Raw genomic sequence first — 26,680 nt, forward strand, 5'->3', positions numbered from 1 at the left:
GGACCACATGTGTACATGGACAAACTGTCTTCCAAAGTTTGTTTTAGCTCTGAATCTTTGGAATGTGCTTTTATCTCTGTAGACATGGATAGTTTAACATTGGCATAGAGAAGAGTAATTTGTCAGGAGCCTACTCTTCGTAAGAACCTGAATCATTGTCTACTGTATATTTTACAGAATTAGCATCTAAGTTTTCTCGAACACAGGTTTCTCACGTAGTTTTACCTCTGGTTACAGTTGCTCCAGTTAAGATTTGGGAGTAAGGTAGGAGGAAGAGGGAGCACAAGAGTGTGAGTGATCACTCATAAATGTTTTACCTCTGGGTGACCTGTTTACACCTGCCTCAGGGGTGCAGAGTGCTCTGTCAGTTGATACTGTCTGTTCAGCTGCCGAATGCATATAATGATTGTGATATGCAATGGCATGAGCTGGCGTCTTAGTTGGCCATACCTTTAACAAAAAAAAAATATATTTTTGGAGTTGATTTTGAGAAAGTTTTTATTTATTATCTACATGGTAGTAACTGAAATGTGGTGAAATTCTTTGGTGGACAAACCTGTTGTAATTTCAACATGAATTGGAATGATGAGGTAAGTTTATTCCCATTTGTATTCCCCTACTGTTTACTTTCCGTGCTGTTATGTGTTAAACTGTTGTTTTGCATTCCAGGGCACACAGGATAGCATATTATTTTATTCTAGTAAGGAAAATACTCTCTATGTATATGATAATTTCTTTACTTAATAATGGGTAAATAAAGCTTGCATCTTTCACTATTCATTACTTTTTCACTTCCACTAGCAGGGAACTATGTTTTTAATGCTGAATTGCCAATTGATTATTTACTGAGGGGATGATCACATACTCCTCTGTGAAATAATGGTTCGTTTTTTGTTGCTAGGACAGACGTATAGAACTGCTGAAAGTATGTTTTGCATCAGGTCTCCGTGGTGCTGTGAAAAAGAATGTCAAGCATATGCTTTTGTGATTGCATGGCAGATTTCTGTTTTTGCAGTTATGGGACCTTATGTGAGAAGAATTCTGTGTGATGAATTGGGAGCTCCTGCAAATTCTGCCATAAACTGTATTCCTCTGGAGGATTTCGGTGGACAGCCTCCTGATCCCAATTTAACATACGCAACTGCCTTGCTGGAGGCTATGAGAGGTGGCGAATATGGATTTGGAGCTGCTTTTGATGCTGATGGAGTAAGTATTTGGATCTGTCTGGAGGTTTCATCATTGTTGTTTTGTCTGGGGTCAGATACAGGACATGTAAGTATAATTTATTTGCTTTTCAGTAAGCCCTTGAAGCTGAAAGCAGTATTACTTTCAGGTACAGATGATAGCATTTGCAACCTGTAAATCAGATACATACATTGTAATTTGTCTCTGCAGATGACTGCAAATCAAGCAGGATTTGAATACAAAAAGAGAGTTCTGTAAATATTAGGCATGTTTTATCTTGTACTAGTATAACACTTTTATTCTCTGGTTAGGAAGAGACAGCACATATAGATAATATGGACTTGTCACAGTAAGTAGTAACTGAGTTAAGTACTTTTTGGCTAATGTAATAAATCAAGGGGGGTTTAGCTGAATAAAGCACTGAGTTATATTCTTTGTTTTCATTTTTTTATGTCATATCAGCATTATAAACAGTGAAGTATTACAGAAACAACTTTCTGTCCTGAAAGGGTGGGAGAAAGATAAAAAGGTTGTAAAGAACAGAAGCTGTTTTCTGTTGTCAGTAAACACAAAACACCCTCCTACTTACCATATGGTGCATGTCATTGAGAAAAAAATTCTCCCACACAAGCATTCCCTGGCAGGAACAGACCTACTGAAGTGTCATGTGGGAGGCTGAAGCTAGGGACTGATCTGTAGCTTTGATCTGCAAGGCTGGAGGGAGTGATGGTATAATAGTGAGTTTATAAACCTCCCAGGATGATGCCAATAAATTATTCTGCCCAAAGACAGATACGAGTAGCCCAAAGCCTGTTCTTTTTTTCCCTGCCTACAGTGGATCTAATAAAAGAAATTGCCACTCCCCAAAACATGGAATTTAAGATGCTTTTTTGAATTACTTTTGTTCTCCAGGACCGCTACATGATCCTTGGGCAAAATGGTTTCTTTGTTAATGCGTCGGATTCGTTGGCTATAATTGCTGCCAATCTATCTTGCATTCCATACTTTTGTCAGATGGGTGTCCGAGGATTTGGCAGGAGCATGCCTACCAGCACAGCCCTGGACAAGTAAGATGGAACATTTATTTGTATCACCTTGGTCATTACATTAGTTATCTCTCTGTTTTGTACTACATAGAAATTTCAAAATTGTGAAGGCTTTTGATAAAAGCCTCTAATTTTCACAATCTTTATGTGCTTTCTTGTTTTAACTAGTTTTGATGATATTTTGATCTTACCTAGACTAATTTTACTAACTTTTACTTGGCTGAAAATAGTTTAATTCATCCTGGAAAAGAAATAAATTGGTTGATTCTTTCTGAGAGTACAAGCACTTGCCTGGTAGTTTTTTTCCCAGTCTTAGTAAATTATGGTTTAGAGCCTAATCTGGCAGACTTATGAAAGTCATGGCATTTTAAAACAAATAAAGTACTAATTCAGTAATAAACTAGCATTTAAAAAAAAAAAAAACCAAACAAAACCCACCTCTTATTTTACGCCATTTAAATATATCCTCTATTGTGATACAGAATGGCCCAGAAGGGACTGCAGGCAGTCATGAAATCCATTCTCAGTTTCAAGGCAGGTTAAAAGTATACCTAAAGCTATTTCTGATGAGTCCAGTCTGCTCTTAAAAAGATTTGCTGAATGTGCATCCTGTGTTAGCAGCTGAATTTTGAGTAAGTCTCATCCAGGCCTAAGTTTTCTGTAAATATCAGCCTGAGAGGATTAAACTCCATATTATTGCCTTATATATTCTGTGTAGAAAGGGCATTCACTGAGTGAATTGTGTCTCAGTGTTGATGTGGTTGCATAGCTTTACTAATACAAGAATGATCTGCTGCCCCATTAAATGTGTCTAATCAGGATACGGTAATTTAAAGCAAAACATGGCTTGTATGAAAAGGTTGGTTGTTCCTGGAAAAGCAAGGATATTGGGGTGCTTCCCTATTCATGAAATTTCTGAAAGTTACTAAATTGTGAGCTAGCAGCTTCCTTTAATGCTTGACAGAGTCTTTGGGGAAATATTCCTTACTTGTAGGTAGGTGGTCTAGTTTAAGGAAATATTGCTAGGTCAGGGTTTGCTGTATTTTGTTTATTCTGTTTAGTGATCCAAAAATCTCATAGTTTAAGTGAAAACTACTGTTCTATTGAAATGCTATATAAAATTAGTAGAGGTTCATTTTGGATATAAACCCCAAGATATCTGCATTCCTGTAGGGCCTGAAGAAACAGTGACATTTCAATATGTTTGTCTTCTTAAAGTTAGGTAGTTATGTCAGAAAGTATGGATGTACTGAAGTCCCCTCCAATAACAATGTGACTGTTTGAATTACGTTCTTGAAAATGTTTACTTGACCTTCTGGAGCACAGATTGTCTCATGGTGATTACTACCTTATTTAGTTCTGTGGAGCTAAGTCTGATTATTAAATAAAACTGAGCAATTGATAGTGATGCAAGGATATAAGTATTTTCCCAGCCATTCTTACAAATATTTTTTATTATGAAGTTTGCAGTCTCTATCCAGGACACTTGAATTTTCTTTTCTTTCATTTTGTGGCTGTCTTTGTTTTCAAGAAGATGTAAAAATTACAAGTTTTCAAAATTGGTCACTTTTCTTCTGTGATTGATTTACACACATGACAATCCAAAATACCTGAATTTTGATTTTCTGTGAAAACACCTTAATGTTGTGTAGAGATTCTCATGCTTTGGTGGCCAAAATTGTGTAACCTGTTTAATGCATGAGTGCCAGTGCTGAAGTCACTCATTGAAGAGCCCAGCTTAGACTTGAAATCACAGTCAGTAGTTAATCTTAAGCAAGTCACTTTTAATCATGGACTCATGGAATGGTTTGGGTTGGAAGGGACCTTAAAGCTCATCTAGTTCCAACCCCCTCTGCCATGGGCTGGGACACCTTCCACTAGACCAGGCTGCTCCAGCCAACCTGGCCTTGAACACTTCCAGGGAGGAGGCATCCACAACTTGTCTGGGCAGCCTCTTCCAGTGTCTCACCACCCTCATAGTGAAGGATTTCTTCATAGTATCTAATCTAAATCTACACTTTTTCAGTTTAAAGCCATTACCCCATGTCCTGTCACTACATGTCCTTGTAAAAAGTCCCTCTCCAGCTCTCTTGTAGGCCCTCTTTAGGCACCAGAAGGCTGCTATAAGGTCTCCCTGGAGCCTTCTCTTCTCCAGACTGAACAAACCCAGCTCTCTCAGCCTGTCTTCATAGGAGAAGTGCTCCAGCTCTATGATCATCTGTGTGGTCCTCCTCTAGACTTGCTCCAACAGGTCCATGTCCTTCTTATATTAAGGGGCCACAGAGCTGAATGCAGCTGAATGCAGCACTCCAGATGGAGTCTCACAAGAGCAGAGAGGGAGAATCGCTTCCTGTGACCAGCAGGTCATGCTTCCTTTGATGCAGCTCAGGATACAGTTGGCTTTCTGAGCTGCAAATGCACATTGCCAGGTCATGTTGAGATTATTGTCAACCAACACCCCAAAGTCCTTCTCCTTAGGGCTGCTGTTGTGCTTGAGATTGCTCTGACCATGTTCAGGACCTTGTACTTGGCCTATTTGAACTTCATGAGCTTTGCATGGGTCCACCTCTCAAGCCTGTCAAGGTCCCTCTAAAAGACATCCCTTCCCTCCAGCATGTCAACTGCACACAAAACTTGGTGTTGGTGGCGAGCTTGCTGAGGGTGCACTCAATCCCACTGTCTATATTGCCAACAAAGATGTTAAACAGAGCTGATTCCAATACTGACCCCTGAGGAATGTCAGTTGTTATTGGTGTCCACTTGGACACTGAACCATTGACTGCAACTCTTCGAGTGTGACCATCAAGCCAGTTCCTCATCCACTGAGTGACTGGTCCATCCATCAAATCCATCTCTCTCCAATTTAGAGACAAGGACATCATGTGGGACAGCATCAAATGCTTTGCACTCATCCAGGCAGATGACAACAGATGCTTTTCCTTCATGCGCCAATGCTGTAACTCCATGTAGAAGGCCACCAGATTTGTCAGGCATGATTTGCCCTTAGTGAAGCCAAGTTGGCTGTCACCAGTGTGCCTTAGCATAGTTTCCAGGAGGATCTGCTCCATGATCTCGCTGGGCATAGAGGAGAGACTGACTGGCCTATAGTTCCCTGGATCTTCCTTTTTTCCCCTTTTTAAAAATGGGGGTTGTATTTCCCCTTTTCTAGTCAGTGGTAACTTCACCGGACTGCCATGACTTCTCGAATGTGATGGATAGTGGCTTAGCTACTTCATGCACCAGTGCCCCTAGTACACATGGATGTATCTCATGAGATGCCATGGACTTGTGCACCTTCAGGTTCCTTAGATGATCTTGAACCTGGCCTTCTCCTACAGCAGGCAGTTCTTCATTCTCCCAGTTCCCACCTTTGCCTTCTGTGACTTCGGAGGTGTGGTTGGAGCACTTGCTAGTGAAGACTGAGGAAAAAAGTTTGAATACTTCAGCCTTCTCCGCGTCCCAGGTAACCAGGTCTCCTGTCTCATTCTGGAGAGGACCCACATTTTCCCTAGTCTTCCTTTTATCCCTGACATACCTATAGAATCTTTTCTTGTTGCCCTTGACATCCCTGGCCAGATTTAATTCTATCAGGGCTTTAGCTTTCCTAACCTGATCCCTGGCTGCTTGGACAATTTCTCTGTATTGTTCCCAGGCTACCTGTCCTTCACCCTGTGTAGGCTTCCTTTCTGTGTTTGAGTTTGTCTGGGAGCTCCTTGTTCGTCTGTGCAGGCCTCCTGGTGTTTTTGCCTGACTTCTTCTTTGTTGTGTTACTTTGCTCCTGAGCTTGAAGACTGTGATTCTTGAATATTAACCAACTTTTTTGGGCCCCCTTTCCCTCCAGGGCTTTATCCCATGGTACTCTACCAAGCAGATCCCTGAAGAGGCCAAAGTCTGCTCTCCTGAAGGCCAGGGTAGTGAGCTTGCTGTGTGCCCTCCTAGGTGCCCTAAGGATTTTGAACTCCACCATTTCATGCCCTCTGCAGCCAAGGCTGCCTTTGAGCTTCACATTCCTCACCAGACCCTCCTTGTTGGCTCCTCTATCACTTGGAGAAGGAAGTTATCAATGCATTCCAGGAACCTTCTGGAGTGCTTATGCCCTGCTGTGAACCTCCAACAGATACTGGGGTGATTGAAGTTCCCCATGAGGACCAGGGCTTGTGTACGTGAGGCTGCTCCTCTCTGTCTATAGAGGGCCTCTTCTGCTTGGTCTTCCTGATCAGGTGGCTTATAGCAGACCTCTACTATAATATCAGCTGTCCCTGTGCTCCCTTTAATCCTGACCCATAAGCTCTCAGTTGGCTCCTCATCCACCCCAGGCGGGGCTGTATATTGGCTAGCTACGTGGAGTGGAGCACAGTAAGGAATATCATAAACACCTTCCTCAGAGGTTCATTGTATGAATTATTGAGCCATCATGTCTTCCAGGATTCTCAGTGAAGCCCACCATAAGGAGCTGTTGAACTTCCAGCAAAGATGATTGTCTGCAAGAGGTATTTTTCAGTAAAATTTTACACTGTCATTGTCTGAAATTAAATATATTACTGAAGGAGTGGCTAACGGAGAGGTTGATTCTGAGTATAGATTTTGTGTTGACCTGAATTCCAGTTTCATGTATCTATAAACATAAGGGATAGTTCCAATAGAATCAGTGAAATCTTACAGTGGGGCAGTGGGTGTAAAATAATATCCATAAGGCATTCACGATTCCATTCCCATGGACAGCCAACTTGCAGGGAAGATAAAAAAGAGCCTTTCAGAAGGACAAGAATATTACCAATGCAATGAGACAAAAATTAAAAAGAAAGATTCAGCAATTTTATGTAGAATTAGCACACCAGTATAATGTTTAGTACTAAAATTCTAAAACCTTTATCTGTACTTCTGCAATAGGAAGGAAAATATTTTCTCTTCCACAATGTAATGTCTGATAGAGGCAGCATGTTGCTTAATGTGAGGGACAGCATCCTTTCTGTGTTTGCTGCTGCATGTCTCACCTCCAATATAATAAAATCAGTAAGGAAAATATTTTGTGCTCTTGAGTAGAACATTCAGGAAAGAATGGATAACACTGCTTGCTTAAGTCCTGCAGTAGGTTTCAGGTTACTGCTTACTAGTGTATGCTTTAAATCTATTGCTTTTTTTGTTTCTTGATCCCTTGCATTCCTTTCTAATGGACTGGACTTAAGTGCTCCAGGGACAACTGTCACAGAACCTTTTTGTATATCTACCTATAAAGTTCAGCTTCAAGCTCACACACTGGAAAGAAAACATGAAAAATTAATTTTAAAACTGTGCTATGACTATTAATTCTGGTAGAAAAGAAGGAAATAATCATGGAATAGTGGAGGCTGGAAAGGATACCTAGACATCATCCAGTCCAACACCCCAGTTCAAAGCAGGGCCAACTAGAGTGTGTTGCCAAGAGCCACGTCCACTTGGGTTTTGAATATCTCCAAGGATGGAGACTCCACAGTCTTTCTGGGCAACCTGTGTGAGTATTTAACCACTGTCAGACTAGAAAAGTTTTTTCATAAGTAGAAACAAAATTTCCTGAATTTCAGTTTGTGCTCCTTGTGTTTTGTCCTGTTATTGGGCACCACTGGAAGAGTCTGGTTCTGTCTTCGTTACTCTCCCCACCCCCCACTGGGTATTTACACACATTGCCAGGTTTCCCCCCTTGAACCTTGTCTCTCAGAGGTTTAGCAATTCCATCTCTCTCAGCCTTTTGTAGTATGACAGATGGTCCAATCCCTTAGTCAGCTTTGTGGCCCTTTTTCAGAACTGCTCCAGTAGGTCCGGAACTGAACTTGGGATCCCAGTTTGTCTTACCTGTGCTGAGTAGTAAGGAAGGCTCAATTCCCTCCACCAGCTGACAGTGCTCTTCTAAGGCTACCCAAGATGCTGTTGGCCTCCTTTGCCACAAGGCCTTATTGCTAGGTTATGGGTCAGCTTATGGTCTACCAGGACCCCAGGTCCTTTTCTGAAAAGCTGCTATCCAGCTGCTTGGCCTCCAGTGTGTGCTGGTGCCAGGGATTATTCCTTCCCATGTGCAGGGCATTGCCCTCTATTGACTTCTCTGAGGTTCCTGTTTGCCAGTTTCTCCAGTCTGTTGAGGTCTGTCTCAATGGCAGCACATTCTTCTGGTATATTACACCTTCCAGTATTGTATCATTGGTGTACTCTGCCCTATTGTTCAGATCATTAATGAAGATGTTGAACAGTATTGGCCATGGTATTGACCTATGGAGGGCACTTCTGGTGACTGGTCTCCAGCTGGATTTTGTGCTGCTGATCAAAACCATCTAAGCCCCTTGGAATTCAGACACTTTTCAATACTTCTACTGTTGACATACCTGTTCTATGATTCACCATTTTTTCTGTGACAATGTAATGGGAGAGAGAGCTGAAAGCCTTGCTAAAGTCAAGATAGACAATATGCACTGCTCTCTCCTTATTCTCTGAGTCAGTCACCTCATTGTAGAAGGCTGTCAGGTTGGTCAGTCATGATTCCCTCTTCATAAATCCATGCGGGCCACTCATGGAGGACCTTCTTGTCCTCCATGAGTTTGGAAATGATTTCCAGATTAGTTGCTCCATAACCTTCCCAGGGATTAAGGTAAGACTGACTGGTTTGTAGTTCTCTAGATGTTCTTTCTTGCCACCCTTGAAGATAGGAATGATACTTGCTTGCTTTCAGTCCTTCGAAGGCTCCCTGAATTGCCACAACCCTTTGAAGATAACAGAGAGCGTCCTTGAAATGTCTCTCAGCACCTGAGACCTCATTGACTGTTTTATGTCTAGTTTGTTTAAGTGTTCCTCGGTGTGTTCCTCTGCTGAAGACAGGTCTTCCTCACTTGACTTCCACTCATTCCTGATCTCACTCTTGTCTTTAGAAGAAGACTCTTGTGTTACATAGTGCTAGTATATAGCAGAAAGATGAATTGTTAAGGTGCATGAAACGTATGACAGTGAAAGCTTGTGGGTATTGGTCAAAATGGATTTAATGAAATAAATCCTAATGAACTCCCAAATAGTGATTTTAATGAAATAAGTAAAAAGCTTTGAGTGAAATGTTACAGCTTGTCACATTGTCACAGCTGATGTTAGCTGTAATCTATCCTGTTTGCATAACTTTCCAGAACTGCTTGGCTTTTGTTTTCTTTGCATCTGTTATCTATTTGTAGTTATACCTATGCTAGAAGCTTCTAAAATGGACATCAAAATATACATCCAAATATTTATGGTGGGTTGACCTTGGCTGGCTGGCTGCCAGATGCCCAGCCAGCTGCTCTCTCTACCCCCATCCTCAACAGGACAGAGAGGGGAAATAGGATGGAAGAGCTCATGGGTTCCCTGAGATAAAGACAGGGGAATCACTTGCCAATTACTATCATGGGCAAAAGACTTGACAAAAAATAATGTAGTTTATTTCCAATTAAAACAGATTTGGATAGTGAGAAACAGAAAACCTACAAATTAAACCACCTTACCTGCAGTCTTTTCTCCCAAGGCTCAATCTCATCATTATTGTACCTTCTCCACCCTAAGTGGTGCAGAGGGAATGGGGGATGCGGTTTGAAGTCAGTCCATAACAGCTCCCTTCTGCTACTCCTTCTTCCTCACACTGTTCCCCTGCTCCACTATGGGCTGTCCTCATGGGCTGCAGTCCTTCAGGAGAAAATTTGGTGCAGTGTGCGCTCTCTGTCTGTCAGGAAACATCCATCTGCTCCGCTGTGGTTCTCTCCATGGGCGGCAGGGTAATCTCTGCCGCAGCACCTAGAGCAGCTCTTCTTCCCCATCCCTCTTCTCTGCCCTTGGTGTTCACAGGGCTGTTTCTTCCTCAGACCTCACTGCTGGACAGCTTTTTGCCTTTTTAAAGTATATTTACCCATAGGGGCCACCAGCTTGGCTGCTAGGCTCAGCTGTGCCTTGTGGTGGATCTGCTGGAGCTAACTAGAGCTACCTTGGTCCAGCATGGGGCAGCCCCTGCCTCTTCTCACAGATGCCACCCCTGCAGCCTCTGCTGGCAAACCCTGCCATGTACAGCCAGTACTTCATCTAAAACAAACTCCTTAACTATTTCTGTCACATCTAGACTGTCATTCATTCAAATGAGCATTTATTCCATTTGAGGTGACAGATGTGCAGCGAACCTTCTTATATACAAAAATTAGGTGTTAAGTTTTGTTCTTACTCACACCAGACTGCATCCATGGGTGTCTTAGACATGTCCCACTTACCTCGCTAGATTTAATCTTTTAAGTGTGACAGCTTGATTTATTCATAATTTGACCTTTAATGCATGTGCGGTACCATTCAGTTCCATGGGAATAATTGTTTAAAAATACATTGAAAAGTGTTTTTTGTTAGTGAATTAGAAAAAATAAATAAAGGAAAAGGACTTTCACGCCAACTGTTATCTACATCATGTAACAGTATTGACAAGAATAAGAACAAGACTTGATTAACAAGGGAGGGAAAGCACACTTAATAAACAGAGTAATTAAAAAAAAAAGATTTCTACTGTGCTGTTGGGGCTGATATTTCTTATTTTCTGTATTTTGTTGTTCTAACACAAAAAATAGAGAAACTCTGTTAAAATAAAGATGATTGAAAAGGACGTGGCAATATTTGTAATAGTAGGTGCAGTAGGGTAGCAAACATAGTGCCTAGGTAAAGGAAAAAAACTTTTATTCCAGTTGTTAGTATTGCTGAAGAAGTTAGGAAATGCAGCCTTCAAGCGTGTCGAACTGGGATTTAATAATACAGTCACTACTCCATAAAAAATTAAAACACTTGGAAATCTTTTCCCAGTGGATCTTACCAGGGTAGGGAAACAGATAATGATGGTCAAAATGACTTTATATGGGAACACCCCTGATTTATTTTTTTTTTTAATGAGAGAAAGATGAGTTCTGTTAGAAATAGTTCATTGTGTTTGATGGTGTCATCACAGTGTCTCTGGGATAACAGTTCTTTGGTCATCAGAGCCCCACTATTGTCTGAAAGCTGTTATTTGATTTGTGTCCACAAAATGAATCTTCTTACTGCAGTGTACCCAGCTGTCTCTTTTGGCCTGCTTCTGGACCTTGGTAATAAGAACAGCCGCCATGTGAGGGAATTTGATCAATTCCTGTCCACCTGACTACTCTCTTCTCAGGTCATGGGCCTGTCTCCTGACGTCGTTGCTGGAGAGCATATGAAAACCACTTCTTCTTACGGTGCATCCATATTGTATGGCCACAGTTTAGCCTAAGTCATTGAACTAGAGCATTTCCGTAGCTATGAAAAAATTTGTACATATTGCTTGAAAGGAAAGATTTAGGAAATCTGATACTTTTTCACTTGTGTGCATGATGATGTGTTGTTTAACAGCTTTTCACAGTGCATTATTGAACTTAAACGGAAGCAATAATCTAGAGGACTGTAAATGTTGCTTAGGAATACAGCATTAACAAATGGAGCAGTGGACTACGGGAGAATTCACTCAAGATGTTTAACATTTACATGTGTTTGCTTGATGTGACTGCTGGAATATACTAGTATGTACTGTAGGGAGAGTGTAACACTTGACAGGAAACATCTGCTTTAACATGCTCCAACATCAACAGGATTGTGGCAGTACGTCTCCAGACTTCAATTCCCTGGCAATATGTACCCTGAGGTTGGTGTTCTTTTTCTCGTGGGGAATGCAAAGCCATGTGCCCTGTTCAACAAACTGTTCTTTTTTTCATATCCTTGTATTCTGGTTTATCTGAGGTCTACATCACAGGAAAGGAAGTTAAATACTGAGATGTTAGCTAATGGTCTACAAGATGAGAATCACAAGAGTGAGTAAAAATAGTTTCTGTAGGAATGACGAAGCTGTGTGAGTGTGGAAAATAGCAGTCAAGTTGGTACAGGGAAAGAGTGCTGTTGAGAGAATAGTCTGTCATTTGCATTATTTGATACCTTACTTCTACAGCCAGGTCATTTCAACAGCATTTAAGTGCTTTGATTACACATACCCTGAGCAAATCTAAGCACCTTACCACCGGTACCCTGCAAATTTACATCTGTTAGCCCATCTTTTAGTGCAACTGTGACACATCAGGGTTCTATCTACTGATTGTCAGTTTACTTTCAGTCAGTTAGAGGCAGGTTTTAAGGGGGGCCTGCAGTGACAGTAAGTGTTCTGACTTGCTTAAAGAAATGTCTTCAGGCAGTGAGGGATAGAGATGTGATGAGTTCTAAACAAGCTGTGCTGGGTGCAGGAAGGAGGCCGACCCTAGCAGCAAGAAACTCCTTACAATAGAAGGAAATCACAAGGGCATAATGAAGCTTGATGTCAAAGTCAAGCTGTGCACATGAATTGATATAGGTTGGTGAGAAGGTGGAGAAAGAAGGGTGACTGTTCCTCTGCTAGTGGTTCCCAGGTCCTGGTACCAGCAAGGACAGTGCTATTGAGAGTCAATGATCTAACCCCACGTCTCAACCAGCGAGTGCAGACCCAAGAAGCCTTTCTTTCTTCTTGAAGCACTGGACCCTTCCTATATGTTTTTGTTGAGGTGTGTATTGTCCAGTGCATGTTTTTCTGCTGCTTCTTCCTGTAAAGCTTAGTCTTTACTCTGTAAACACTGAAAAAAGTTTTTGGATTAATTAATGGATGGGGCTTTTTATCACTGTTTAACAAGCAGTAGCAGTTGAAGAAACATAGACCTCTGGCCATGGAGAACAGCACACCACATTCCACTTGTGCCGTTGTGATTATTTACTTGAATTCTTCATTTACAAATCTGGCATGGATTTTTTTGTCTGTCTGTTCTTGTAAATCTGGCTGTTGTGGTTTGATCCCAGCTGGCAATGAAGTACCACACAGCTGCTCACTCCCTCCCTCTGTCTCCCCGTGGGCTGGGAAGGAGAATTGGAAAAAGGTAAAACCGGTGGGTTGAGATAAGAACAGGTTAATAATTGAAAGAAAGCAAAATAATATACTACTACTACTACTACTACTGCTAGTAATGAAAATGGAGATAACAAAAAGAGAGAGAGAAGTCAAATTCAAGAAAAACAAGTGATGCACAATGCAATTGCTCACTACACGTTGGTTGATGCCCAGCCAGTCCCCAAGGAATGATCAGTGGGTCCCATCCAACTTCCATCTGTTTATATACTGACGTGACGTTCTATGGTATGGACTATCCCTCTGGCTAGTTTGGGTCAGCTCTCCTGGCTCTGCGTCCTCTTGACTTCTTGTGCACTTGCTCACTGGCAGAGCTGGGGAAACCGAAAAATCCCTGACTTTGGGTAAGCACTGCTCAGCAACAACTAAAACCTCAGTGTGTTACCATCATTATGCTCATACTAAATCAAAAGAACACAGCACTGCACCAGCTACTAAGAAGAAAATTAGTTCTAACCCAGCCAAAACCAGGACAGCAGTGTATTCTTCCTTTGCAACTATGTGCTTTTCTTCTATATTGTTTGTCATCTGTTTAATGAAGAAGTTTGTGCCAGAAGCAGGATAGGTGCCGTGCATATCTTTCTCTACATGGATGTTCTTCATTGTTGAGTTGTTAGGGATTTTTCCAGCATAAAGACTTCTCCAAGTTATAAATACATCCTTCTACATGGTTGATACTGCATTCACTCTGTGACTGTGATTTTTCAAGTTATGTCAGTTGTGACCTCACTCTTTTTATCTTCCTTTGGTAGGATAAGTCAGTCTCACTTTCTCTTATCTGGAATAGGCTTGCTGTGAATTTTTTAAGACACCTCTGTCAAACTGAGTCCATGTCACATACAAGCAGTTTTTAAATTAGATGAAGCAGAAGGATAAGTTCTATTCTGGAATGCTGCAGAAGTATAACTGCATAAAACTTCCATTAATATAATTTAACGTTTGAAGTGTAATACAAAGTTGTCGAACATTGTGGTGGGAAATTATTCAGATTTGTGACCTTTAAAATACCATTGCAATACTAAAAATAGTCATATATGCCCTCTATATACTTGTATATCTGGTAAAGAATGGCAGTTGTTATGTATCAGCTTTGACATGTTATGCAGCTAAATGTTTAATTTGCACAGATATGTTTGAAAAGATTTGTGGGGAAAAAGCAACTGTAATTACAAGGTATTGATGTCCTTTCATTAGCTGTGCCTTTTAGTTTTATTTCTACAATGTGCTTGTAGTCTAGTTGCTATCCTTTCATCCCTGAGTGTTTTTTAAGCGGTGAAGGTGATTTATCATTGCAGCTATTTTCAAGGAAATCTTTAAGGAGCTGTCTTCTTGTTCTTTTTATTTTCTTTGATGGTATGCTTGGGTTTGGTATGCTTCAATATAGTGTGGTGTATTTGACTGTTGCAAGCCCACTGTATTCTTGGCTGTCTGCTGTACCATTATCCTAGCCTGCACAGATGAAAACATGGGGCTCACTGTGGTCATGGCCAGCCACATTTTGGATGTATGCAGGGTGTTTATTCTTAACACTTTTCAGGACAGCAGCAATCAGAGTCTCAGATACTTTCTCAGCCAAAGATGAGAATGAACCTCTCTTAATGTATGGCGTACTTTTGAACTTTTCAGGAGAGAATTAGTTGATGCTGCATCTTGTTTGACTGTGTTTCAGTTGCTTGTGAAGAGAAGGACAAAAACCACGTTGGTGTCCTGTGAAATCTCAGTAGAAAACTCTGTGCTGTCTTCTACGGATGAATGACGAGAGAGGCTAGGCAGTCCTGTTGCTTAGCTCCTGTTACTTGGCACACAACTTAGTTTTTGGGTCAGAGAGGATTCACTGGCCAGTTCTAAGCCTGAAGGCAACTGATCTCTGTTAAGAATGGTAGGCTGCCGAGAAGCCTTACACAATGTACAACTCTTACTGTCATTTGTAGTTAACTGCATTCTGGCCTGTGTGTGGAGTGGCAGGTTATGGCTTCTTAGCCTAAAACGAGCAGGTTCTTTGGTTGTGCAATGTGCAGCTTTCAGGACTGAGTACAGAAAGTTGCATAGAAAGCTATCTTCATTTAAAAGGAAAAGATGAGTTGAAAACGATGCAGTTCTCTCTTTCCAGCTTAAGCTTTGGCTGTAAATGAGGTCAGTTTGTCCACCAAGGTTAAAGAGAGCAAGATTTGGTGCTTGGTGGGACACGAATATATTCTGTAAACTTGACTTGACTCTTAAGAAGTATGAGGAAACTGCTTATTTGCAGTTCTCATGATCAGATTTTTTGTCTAAGCTTAATATGCCACATGTGAAAAACTACCTGAGAATAAACTTCTTGCAAAACGTTCTGAGCAGGCCTTGCAGTGTGCAATAGACAGATGTTGGGTAACAAAAGTCCAGTTTTCTTAGTGCTGCATCTGTCATATCTCAAAAAGTATACTATGGATAAACAACAGGAATTTCTAAACTGTCCTGATAAAAAAGTCTAAAAGTGTTTTAATTAAAACAATCTGAGGAAGTTTACGGCAAGTCAGTGACAGAATACTTTGTGACTGCTGAAAGAAAGTTTAAAATAAAGGCCCCCTTTCCTTCAAAGGCTGACGCAGCCTTATTTTATGCTTTAATCTAGAAAAGCTCCCACGTGTATTAGCATGTCTGAACATGTTTTGCCTGTGCTGGACAGCACAGCTGGTATCAACCCAAGAGCAACCAACCTCTCCCAGCAGAGGATTTTTTGTAAATGGGTGACCCTCATGGAGAAGGCTTCCTGCTGCTTTCAAAGAGAAGTTTTCTGGCACGGAATTTCAAAACAGTGTGTTTAAAATTCCACTTTTTATGTGTATTAAAATATAATCTTCTGCTATGTTACTTAGATTGTTTAAAATTAAGTAGACAAGAAATTGTTCTTTACATTCTGGGTGTTTTGCAGATCTCTGTAAGACTGTGACTGAACCAGGTTACTTAACATTATCTGAAGAAGTCTGAGAGTCCTCTTAGGACTGACCTTACTTTAAGTCATAGTGACTTGAATTGTCAGATTAATTACGGAGGAGAAGAAACACTGTCTTCTGTTTCCTTTTGTGGGAATTTCTATTTCTATGGCATATTGTAGTTTCTTCTTCCTTTTTAATTTTCTCTGTAAACACTATCATAAAGTTGTGAAACTGTTTGCATCCTTTCGCTTCCCAGCCAAGTGTCACAGCCACACAGAGCACTTACTAATTCTCGCACTCTAAAATCCCCAGAACAGTTTGCAAGAGAGAAAAAGCAGAACTAGTGTAAGGAAGGAAATCTGAATCTAAATGGCATCATTAGGGAGCTACTAGAATAAATCATGAATAACCAACCTGATTGCCTGGGTGCCAAAACAGTTGAATCTGTTGATGAGGTTAGGGCAGCAGATGTAATTTACTTCCATTTTAACAAGACTTTTGACACTGTGTCCCACATTTTTCCAACTCATAATTCGGATGGGTGGACAACTAGACAGGTAAAAATCTGTTATGGTGGGCAGGCTCAAGGGCCATTAGTTAATGAGCTGGTAAAGAATGGGGTACTGCAGGGGTCTGTTCTGGGACCTGTTCAACATCTTTTAAGTGGTCTGGAGGAAGGGGTAGAGGGCACTCTAACCAAGTTTGCAGATTACACCAAACTGGAGGGGTACCTGTTGGTGTGCTGGAGGGCAGAGCTGCCAGTCAGGGAAACCTGGACAGCTGGGAGGAATGGATGGGCAAAGACTTGATGAAATTCACCAAGGACAAACCATGAATCTTGCCGCTAAAAAGGCACATCCCTACAGTAATGCAGGCTGAGGAGCAGCTCCGCAGAGGCAGCCCTGAGCTCTGGTGGGCAAGGGCCACTTGTGTGCCCTGGAGTTGGAGAAGGCCAGCAGCACCCTGGGCTGTATGAATAAGAGTGTGGCCCAGAGAGTGAGTGAGGGGTTATTCTCTGCTCAGCACTTGTGAAACCACTTCCAGGTACTGTGTCTAGTTTGGGGATCCCCACTGGAGGGAAAGCATCAGTAAACTGGAGCTAGTTCAGTGTAGGATCACCCAAGACAGATGGAGCCACAAGCACAGGCCCTGCAAGAAAAGGCAGGGGAGCTGGGTTTGTTCAGCCTGGAGAAGGATGGCTTTGGTGGGACCTAACAGCGCTGCCTGTACCTACAGGGAGGCTGTCAAGCAGATGATGTCAGACAGTTCACGACTATGCATGGTGGGAGGACAAGAGGCAGTGATAGTAATTTGAAACAAGGAAGTTGTGCAATGTCCAACTGCATAAAGCCATAAGCAACCTTGGTTTATCTCATAGCTGACCCTGCTTTGGTCAGGAGGTTGGAGTAGGGACCTCCCATGGTCATATCCAATTTGAATTATTATAATGCTGTGGCCCTATGAAGAGACGTTTGCTGGGAATTCCTCATGCTACCAAGACTGTTAAGCCTGCCTGCACTTGTGCAGTCTTGTAGTTACTATGATTAACAGGAAGGTGATGCATAGAAAGCCTTGATGTTGCTTTAAATTATTTTCTTTTAAACCAAGGAATCATGCAGCTGGAGAAACTTTACTGTTTTTTCCCGATCATTTTCTGAGCTATCTTATTGCCTCTTTGTGAGAGGATGGATGTAGTATTACAGTACTTGGAAGGTGAAGAAGAGGCTCTGGAAGCGATTGGTAACTTCTGATATGTGCCTAAAGCTGTTATTTTTGTAGTATTCAGACAATTCAGAGTACTGAAACCCTGATTTGAATCGCTGTCGATCTAGAGTTTTGTACCACATGTTGTGGTTACTTTCACATCTGTTTTTCATCTTTGCCATGAGCATGACATGAGCACAGACATGTCAAAGCACAGTGCCTTTTAAACCAGCGGAACGACTGTAATAATCCTAAAAAGGTTGATGATTATGATGGGCCACATGTACTTGTGAGTTAATGGAGGGTCTTCTGTCTGTGCTTAGTACATAGGATTTTTGCGTTTCCTGTAAAAGAGCACAGATCTTGTCAGTCATTAGCGGTGACATTACTGAGGCTCACCTCAGTAAGTATCTGCAGAAGGATGTAAAGAGAATACCTCTCCCTCTTCTCCAATTAATACATCTCTTATCTTTTCTGGTATGATAAAATTTCCCTGACAGTTTCTATAGAGTAAGAGAACTTGGAAAACACTTCACTCTTGCCTTCATAGACCATATTTATTGCTGGAAAACACACAGGTTTTGCGTGCAGCAGTGACTGTGCAGGGTTCAAGGCTAGAACAGAAGATGTCCCTATTCGAGGGTGGGGAGGTATAGAAGCTTTGAGTGTTAGTTGTTGGTTGTTCAAGCTTTGGTTTTTCTCACACTCCCATAGTTTGCATGCGTTACAGACCCTCCTGACATTTTGTTGTTGCACTAAATACGAAGTTTTTGCCAAATCCTTAATGGGACAAAGTACTGAAATTAATTTGTGTCACTTTGTGCTCAGGTTTGTCTTATATTGGTAGGGGAATTTCCTTTTCCAGGACAGGCTTGCTTTAAACAACCTGAGTCTTTTTCTTTGTTTCTGTTCTTTCCGTGCATTAAGAAAATCCTCCTACCTGCCTTAATCAGGAAGGCCGTAACAGGGCAGTCTGTTAATACAGTGTACTACAGTGTAGCAGTGATGGCTGTTTTTCTGGATGATGATACCAAAAAGCCTGTCTTTGCTCACAGAGCTTTACTAGCCACAGGCCACGCTGTTGGGAATGGGATAGACAAGACATAGGCTATCTAATATAGTCAGATGCAGTCATAAAAAAAGTGTACTGTACCTTTCCTAGAACAAGACATAATCTTTCTGCTGTTCAGCCGTGCAGAATTTGGATGCTAAAATAAGCTCAGAATCTTTAAAGGATTTACATTTTTCATGTAAAAGTTCACTGAAAATGCTAGAAGTCATCATAGCTGATCATCATCCTTTTCCTTCACCCTTTGATTTGACAAGGAGGATTTAACTTACTCTATAGACATATGAAGGCGGAAATAGTACTGAAAAGTGATTCTTATGTTGCAGCCAGGAAGGGCATGAATAACCTTAGCGACTACTGCAGTACATCTGGAGAGTATGGCCACATGCTTGCCAGATGGTTGGACTTTTCTTCATTTGTACAATGAACTCTGCAATCAAACCTCAGATTATATGTGTGATTTGTCACTGGAACAGGCTCCCCAGGGAAGTGGTCACAGCACCGAGCCTGTCAGAGTGCAAGGAGCATCTGGGTGACACTCTTAGTCATAGGGTTTGGTTTTAGGGGGTCCTATGAGGAGCAGGGAGTTGGACTCAATGATCCTTATGGCTCCCTTCCAACTTGAGTTATTGTACGATTCTATGATTCTAACTTCACCTCACAGGGACTCTAAAGCTGTGCCAGCTGTTTTATTATGTGAAAAACAAAATTCTGTTGGGGTGTGTTGCTGCCAAAGCACATCTCTCCCTCGTATACTCAGTAATGCTTGTGTTTGCTAGTTGTCTTTAGCAAAGCAGCTTTTGTCTCTTCCTTTATCCTTACTTTTAGCACAGCCGTATCTAGATACTGTATATCTCAGCAGCTGTTTCTAGTAATTCTATTAGAGCTTGTGTGAAGGGGACAATGAAGTTTTTATAAGGCAGGGAGTCACAGGCACTCTGTCCTGAAGGTTATACTTCCTTTGAGAGTTGACTCTTGAAACATTTCCAAAGAGGGTGTGAAGTTAGGCATTTGGATTTGAGTCTCAAACTGATGACTGAAGCAGCAAGAGACCAGCATTTGCTGTGGAACATGATGAAGATACATACCTGTTAGCATCCCACACACTGAAGAAAACAATCCCACAGCAAGTTACACAGACTGCATCTTGTGCAAAGCTTTCTGATACATTTGTAGCCAAAAGAAATAATTGAAATCAATGCTACTTACTGCAGTACTTTTTGTTAGAAGTTTTCAAACTTGTAAGCTTGGGTTTCTGAAAATGTACAGTTCAAAGGCAGTGATGACATTTTCATGAAGTTGCATATAATATGCGAGGTGTGTGTGTTATTATATTAAAGAGAAGAAGAGAAATTTCCCAGATATATATCTTGTGGCTATAATGCATAAATAGTTTTTTACCCTAGCTGATTTGGCTGAGAGATCAGTGAGAATTTTCATGGTTTCATCACTTATATCAGTTATATCACTTATTTGAGTTTATGAGAAGTATGGGCTTTGTTGTTAATGAAACTCATGAAGATTATGCTGTCCAAGTAGCATTTATTACCACTAAAACAACATCATGAGGTTGTTATAATGTTAAGTGTGGACTAAGCCACAGCCTGTAAATTTTCTTAAAGAATTGCTCTTTTTTGTTTATTTTGTTTGGTGGTATGGATCTTAGGTATGGTACATATAGGACTACAGCACCATGGGAATGTGTGCTCTGTCTGTGTGTGCTCTAGAAGGTATTTATTTCCATCTCTTAACTACCAAAGTTTAGCAATATCTTCCTGGTACTCCAGTAGGTAGCCTAGGCTAAGAGACATCCATAATCACTGCAATTCGTATTGTGTAAGGGATTTTCAGTGCCTTGACTGTTGTTTGCTCCTTGTTTCTATTTTGTTCAAGTTTTTCACATTTCCTTTTAACTTTTACTGTGTGCTTTCCATCTAGGAAGAGTGAGAGAGGAACCCCATGCTTTGGCTATTTTCTACCACCAGAGCTCAACACTGTGGCAAAATTTGCTTCCCCCCTGCCCAAGACTGACAGAACTCTATCTATGGATGGACTCCCAGGTGGCATGCTAAAGGTGCTACTCCCTATCTCTTTTCCCACAGTAACTCTTACTGTTCTTCTGATGGCCAGACTCACAGCATGCTATCATTCTCCTATAGTGTGCGAGACAGCCTCCTTAATATAAATATGCAGGCATTACAGATGGTTTGACTGGCCTGCAGAATCTTTCTGTGATTCCAGAGAGAAATAATACAGATACAATAAATGCCTCTATACACTTACTGCTGGATTGTGTTAGGAAATTAGCTTAGTTGTAGGTCTATTTGTAAACTGGAGGATTAAGTTCTTCAGCATCTGCTCCTGACTGGCTGATCACTCACTGCTTAGGTAGTTTCCTGGATTATTTTACCTCTGCAATAATCCAAGGTCATATTTTTCTTAGTATCTTTCTTGCCATGTGAAGATTGATTCCTTAGGGAAGACCAGGCATGATATGATCACAAGGATAGCTCCTTTGTGGGGTAGACAACATTGGTTATCAGTTGGTGCACACTGGTCCACGCCAGCTCTTGATTCTTGAGTCTCCCAGAGTCAAGAGCTAATTCTACACCTCACATAGTCACCTGAATCTTGCTTAGATAGTTCTTCAGAAACACAGGAAGTTGTGGTCTAAGATCATAGAGTCTGTCTGTTCTCAGGAGGACTTCTGTGAGCTGATAGATCTGTAAGATACTTCCTCTTGTTCAAATGAATTGGCTCCCCATCAGGTACATGTAAAGCACTCTTAGATGCTTTTTGTCAAAAACTCTGTACAAATGTGGTTTGTTTTGCTTTCTCCCATCATTTAAAAATACTTGAGAGGCCTGATTCATGCTTGATTTTGCAAATTCTAGGATCTCACTGGCATTGTTAGCAGTCTGTGAGCTGCATGCTCCTCATCCATTTTAAATCTGACTTTCCTCCTTTGCAAAAATTGTCTTTGTGGTGAGTATCACTCAGCCAGTGTGATTAGAGAGTGAATTTAGGTTCGTGTAACTCACTGGAATGAAGTATTGGTAGAATCTTCTGCTGAGTTTACCATAGTACTACTTAACTGAAGCTTAAACTAACCTATCAGACCCTTCCTTTTCTATCCATACAGCCACCATCAAATGCAGGATGAGTCAAGCTCCACATGTCAGGTGTTTTCAGAGCACTTCGTTATTTGTACCAGATAAATCAATTCTTGGTTTCACTGGAAAGAGTTGTGGAAAGCCGGGCAATATCTTTTTGGAAATTCTTCAAATAGATCATTCAGCATATTAAAAGCTTATTACTAATGAATGGATGAGAGTCTTGGCAATGCTTTGGCATGCTAAGAGTATTCCCATACCTGAGATAAAATGGGCAAGGAGTCTACTGAGTTCCTCCTGTGTCTGTTGCTCATGTCCAAATTTAAGGAGAGCTGTTTTGCACGCTCCTTATTTAGCCAGCTATCTTTAGGATCTTTTAAACATCACCCGGTGACTTGGGAGACTGCTGGAAAGTCACCATAAATGAGTTGAATCCATACGGACAGAGGCTCAGAGAAGAATAATAACTTCTAACGTTCAGTAACTATTTATTCTAGAAGGTTTTCTTCCCCCATGTGCATCTGACAAACTGGCCTTCCTCCTGCGATCTTTGGAGTCCTTCTCAGGTACAATTTGCTTGTTAGTGATGACTGATAACCTGGTCAAGCTAAGCTGTGTGATGGGCCTTGTGTACAAGGTTAAAGTAATACAAAGGACAGGATTTTCCTGTTGGTACTTCTGGTTAAAGGCAAAGGAGGGGTCTGCAGGGGCTAGGCAGAAGGAACACATGCAATTTATAATCTCAGTACAGACAAACATCTCAGCTAGCTTTAGTTAAACTAAAAAATTGTTGGGCTTCTTTATGCTGAGTATCCACAGCATCCTGTTTTTCCATATAGATGCACACAATGAGGAGAAATCAGAAGCAAGAGGATGAACACATTCATTTTTGCACTTTGAAATTACTTCTTCCCTCCCTTTAAAACAATAAACTTCCAACTTATCTTTATTTACACAGACCTATCCACCTTGGCATAATTTTTTTTTTCTTCATAAAGAGCAGTATTTCTGTCTGTTAGGTACTTGGATTTGTTGGCAGATTTCTTGGAAACAGGTCTTACAGTATATGTAAATAGTCTTGCTTTATAATGGGTGCTTATACTCAATAAAGCAAAACAGTTGACTTTGGCCTCTTGGCACCAGTTCAGCTAAATACTTAAGCACGCAACTTTTGGACTCATGAGAACCCCCAGGGATTTGAATGGAAATATGAAAGCCTTTTGTAAAGATTTATTTTAAAAAGTGAATGGCGATTATAGAATTTTTGTGGGGTTTTTTTCCCACAAAAGTACTATTTTTTCCATTACTTCAATGTTTTATCTTTTACCCCATTTTATTATGTACTATCCTTATTACTTTTGGGCACTGATGAGCCCTTGTATAAAACACTTGTTGTCCTGTAAAGGAGACATGAATTTGTGCTGTGACTGAGTCAGCTTCCCTTAGCACGAACCTCCTAGGTTGCTTCTCTTCATAAATCTCAGCGTGGGCGGCTTGCTGGAGCAGGTCTGAAAAGACATAAGAAGACATGGAAGTGGAAGGGGTAGGCGGAACTTGGAAGACTGAGTTGTGTGCCCACAGACAGTACTGAAGTTTGAAATCATGTAAAGCTTGTGAACATTCTGAACACTGTGCCAGCAAAGGAAAGTAACAGTGCAGTAATTCAGCAAAGCCTGAATCATGCCTGCTTCACACAGGGCAGTGTTTTTCATGGAAACCTGGACAAGCCTGTATGTCTACATGATATAATACAGAGCAGGGCAGAGATACTATCTAGAGTCCCACTGCCTTTGTATTTGTGCTAGCAAAACACCAACCAACTGGGGCAGAGTGCCACACTGTTGGGGGGACTGCTTCCTGCTTAACAGATAGTTTCTTCATCATGAAGTTATAGATCCCTGAATCATGCTCAGTTGCCCAATATGACGTGTTTTACTGTTGATTGCACCTTCAGAGCTGCCTGAGGTTGGTGAGTGTCCAGCAGGATTTAAATCACACTAGTCCTCTCCTCCCACAAAAATGTGGAGTACAGATTCTGTGGACCTGCACCTGAGAAATGCGGCAGACTTGTTCCTGGTCTCCTTGTTTCTTCTCATCCCATCATGTCTGTGTTTTCCCTCACACACAGCAGAAAAGAACACTGGTATAAATACTGTACTTAGCCTAAACTCTTGCTCTTAGCAAACTCAGTCCAGATGCAGGCATTTGGGTTGGCAGTCTGGGTTAGTTTTAAACTCAGTGGATTCATTCTGACTTGTATCATTCAATGGGAGAGAAAGAAGAGAGAAGTGTTGGCCATGTGAGGCATTCAAAAGGGTAGCATTATTAATAGTTTGGAAACAGAATTTTACACTCAACTAATGCCTAGTAAAAAGTAAATTAAAATAATTTCTAGCAGTTAAATGTGAATTCACATAAGACCTGGTTCCACTACCTGTAATAAGAGCACAAATACTTCTTCTGGAATTAAAGGTTTTTTCATCATGATTAAATTAGTTTTTCTTTTTTAAAAAAGACAGGAAATCTTTTTTTCCCCTTGATTTACTGATGTATTTATTACAGGTGAATTCCAATGTTACAAGCAGTTTCAACAAAGTGCTTCTTAGTAGCTCTATTCATAGCAAACACCACTGAGTCAGTATTTATTTAAAATTCATCTTAGTATTAGTGTTGTGCAAAAGTCTAGCATCTAGCAGCTGTATCCATTTCTGATTCTTTCCTGAACATCTACCCCATGCTAAAATATGTCAAAGTGCTGAGATTTTTTTAAAAGCTGACAGAGGAGATTTAGTTGTTTGTTTGGTTGGTTTTTTTTTTACTTGGAGACTGCAAAGAATTGTGTTTGTAGGCTGAGCTACAGTGTTTTCATGCTTACAGGACTGTCCATACCATGGTAGCCTGGCTAAGAAACAGATGTAGGTTTTGGCCAGTTTGCTGTTTGAAGGCGAGGCTGCTGATAAAAGTCCATTTTTTCATGGTGAGGTTTCTGTAATGCTGTATTTCCTTGAAAAGAAAGAAAGTTCTTAGTTTCTATACACACAAACTTCAATTAAACTGAATTAAGCTCTTAGCTCTTCAGAGAACTTTCTTCTCCCACGGAATGTCATTGCTAGGACTCTGTGTTGTCATCAAGACTTCAGAGAGGAATTTATCAAATCTGTACTCAAAGCTAAGCCTTTGTATGAGGTCTCCAGTGCAACTTCTTAAAAGTGATTTAACTTTTCAGAAAAAGATTCTTCTGATTCCTACCTCATAGTACCCACAAATTGGGGATGGTAACAATCTGACTGTGGTAATCCATATGTAACTTACATGCTATTGATAAATACTGGCAGTGATTTCCTATCTTGAACACTACAACAACCTACTTGCAGCACCTGCAAACACGGGGTGAAAAATTCCAGTTTTGCATGTCATCTGCTTCATGTATTTGTTTAAGATGTGTTTACTGTCCCCGTTCACCAGTGAATTCTGCATCAGTGCCAGTTCAGAGCAAATTAGGGAGACTAGGCTAAAGTACAGTGTCCGTAAAATGTATCCTTGCACCTCCTGCCCATAGCAGACAGGATTATCATGTTAGTTTTGAAGGCAAAGGCAGACTCAGGAAGGAGCTGTGCTGGCTATTTTTACTTTGACCACTTACTCCCTGAAGAGCAGGGAAGAGACAGAGGCATTTTGCAGCCTCTTCTCAGAGATCTGCAGCAAAGCTGTGCTGCAGCTGTTGCCCTGCTTGCAAACGTGCTCAGTTCTGCAGTGCTCCCTTGGCTCTGTAGGTGGCTGTGAAGTCAGGCACTTGAAGTTACTTTTACCCCCTGGGGCTGAATCAGAAAGTTGGGACTGGGACACAAATTCATTTACCATTTTTTTGTAAAGTGTCTCAAATAATTTTAAGAGTGCTGTCTTTCTGGTATGTTGCACAAGGTGCTTGTAACATTTGCCTGAGATATTACAGAGTCTGTGTGCAGGAAAACTGGGTGGTGTGAAAGACTGAGCTGTGTGTTCACACCATGGCTTATAGGTGGCAAGGAGGGGTGTCAATGACTGCAGGGACCCACTCTGTGCATGTTTGGGAGCCTGAGTTCTCTGATGAGTGTTCTAACTGTCCTTGTGATGATGCAAGCCTTTTCAAGTCTGCTCCTGCAGGAGACAGAACAAGTCCAATGAGCTTGAAGGGCCCAAAGGGAGATCCTAAGCCTTACATTTGTTTGGTTTAGATATTTAAAGCCAAGGGGCTGACCTTCCACACCGTGGTTCATGTCCTTGCATTATAGCGGTGATTGTACTGAACAAGAATGTCTTCCATGTAGCTCAGACAAGTTTCTAGTATGTCTGGTTGCTGTGTGTTATAAGCCATGAGCAAAGTGGGTTGTGTTTATAGGACTTTGCCTTTCTGCTGCTATAATTTTTAGCTTTGCTGTTGAAAGATTTCAAGCATAGGGAAAGGCCAATGTGAGATTGAGAGGCACGAGAGGATATCGAAACAGTTGGTACTGCAGTTACGTTGCATGAGTGCCAGGAGGCTCCATTGCCAGAAAGGGAACTCAAATTGTCCTGAATATAATCTAACACGGAGATGATTTCTGCAATTAGCAATCCATAACCATCCTTAGAACTATTGTCAGCCAAAGAAATCCACCTGAAGTTATCAGTTTTCAAGACAGGAACTACCCCTGAACACTAGACCTTAATTCAGTGTACCATTAGTC

At 41.1% G+C, this 26,680-nt stretch overlaps 1 protein-coding gene across 1 annotated transcript in view; it reads left to right on the top strand.

Annotated features, from left to right (window-relative positions):
• Positions 1-26,680, top strand: part of PGM5 (phosphoglucomutase 5) — a 78,238-nt gene that overhangs the window by 14,622 nt on the left and 36,936 nt on the right. The window contains exons 5-6 of the mRNA XM_037374378.1: positions 1,016-1,206; positions 2,098-2,252. Of these exons, the coding sequence (XP_037230275.1) occupies positions 1,016-1,206; positions 2,098-2,252 (346 nt within the window). The remainder of the gene's footprint in view (positions 1-1,015; positions 1,207-2,097; positions 2,253-26,680) is intronic.

This window comes from Falco rusticolus, chromosome Z (genome assembly GCF_015220075.1).
Source record: "Falco rusticolus isolate bFalRus1 chromosome Z, bFalRus1.pri, whole genome shotgun sequence".
NCBI lineage: Eukaryota > Metazoa > Chordata > Aves > Falconiformes > Falconidae > Falco > Falco rusticolus.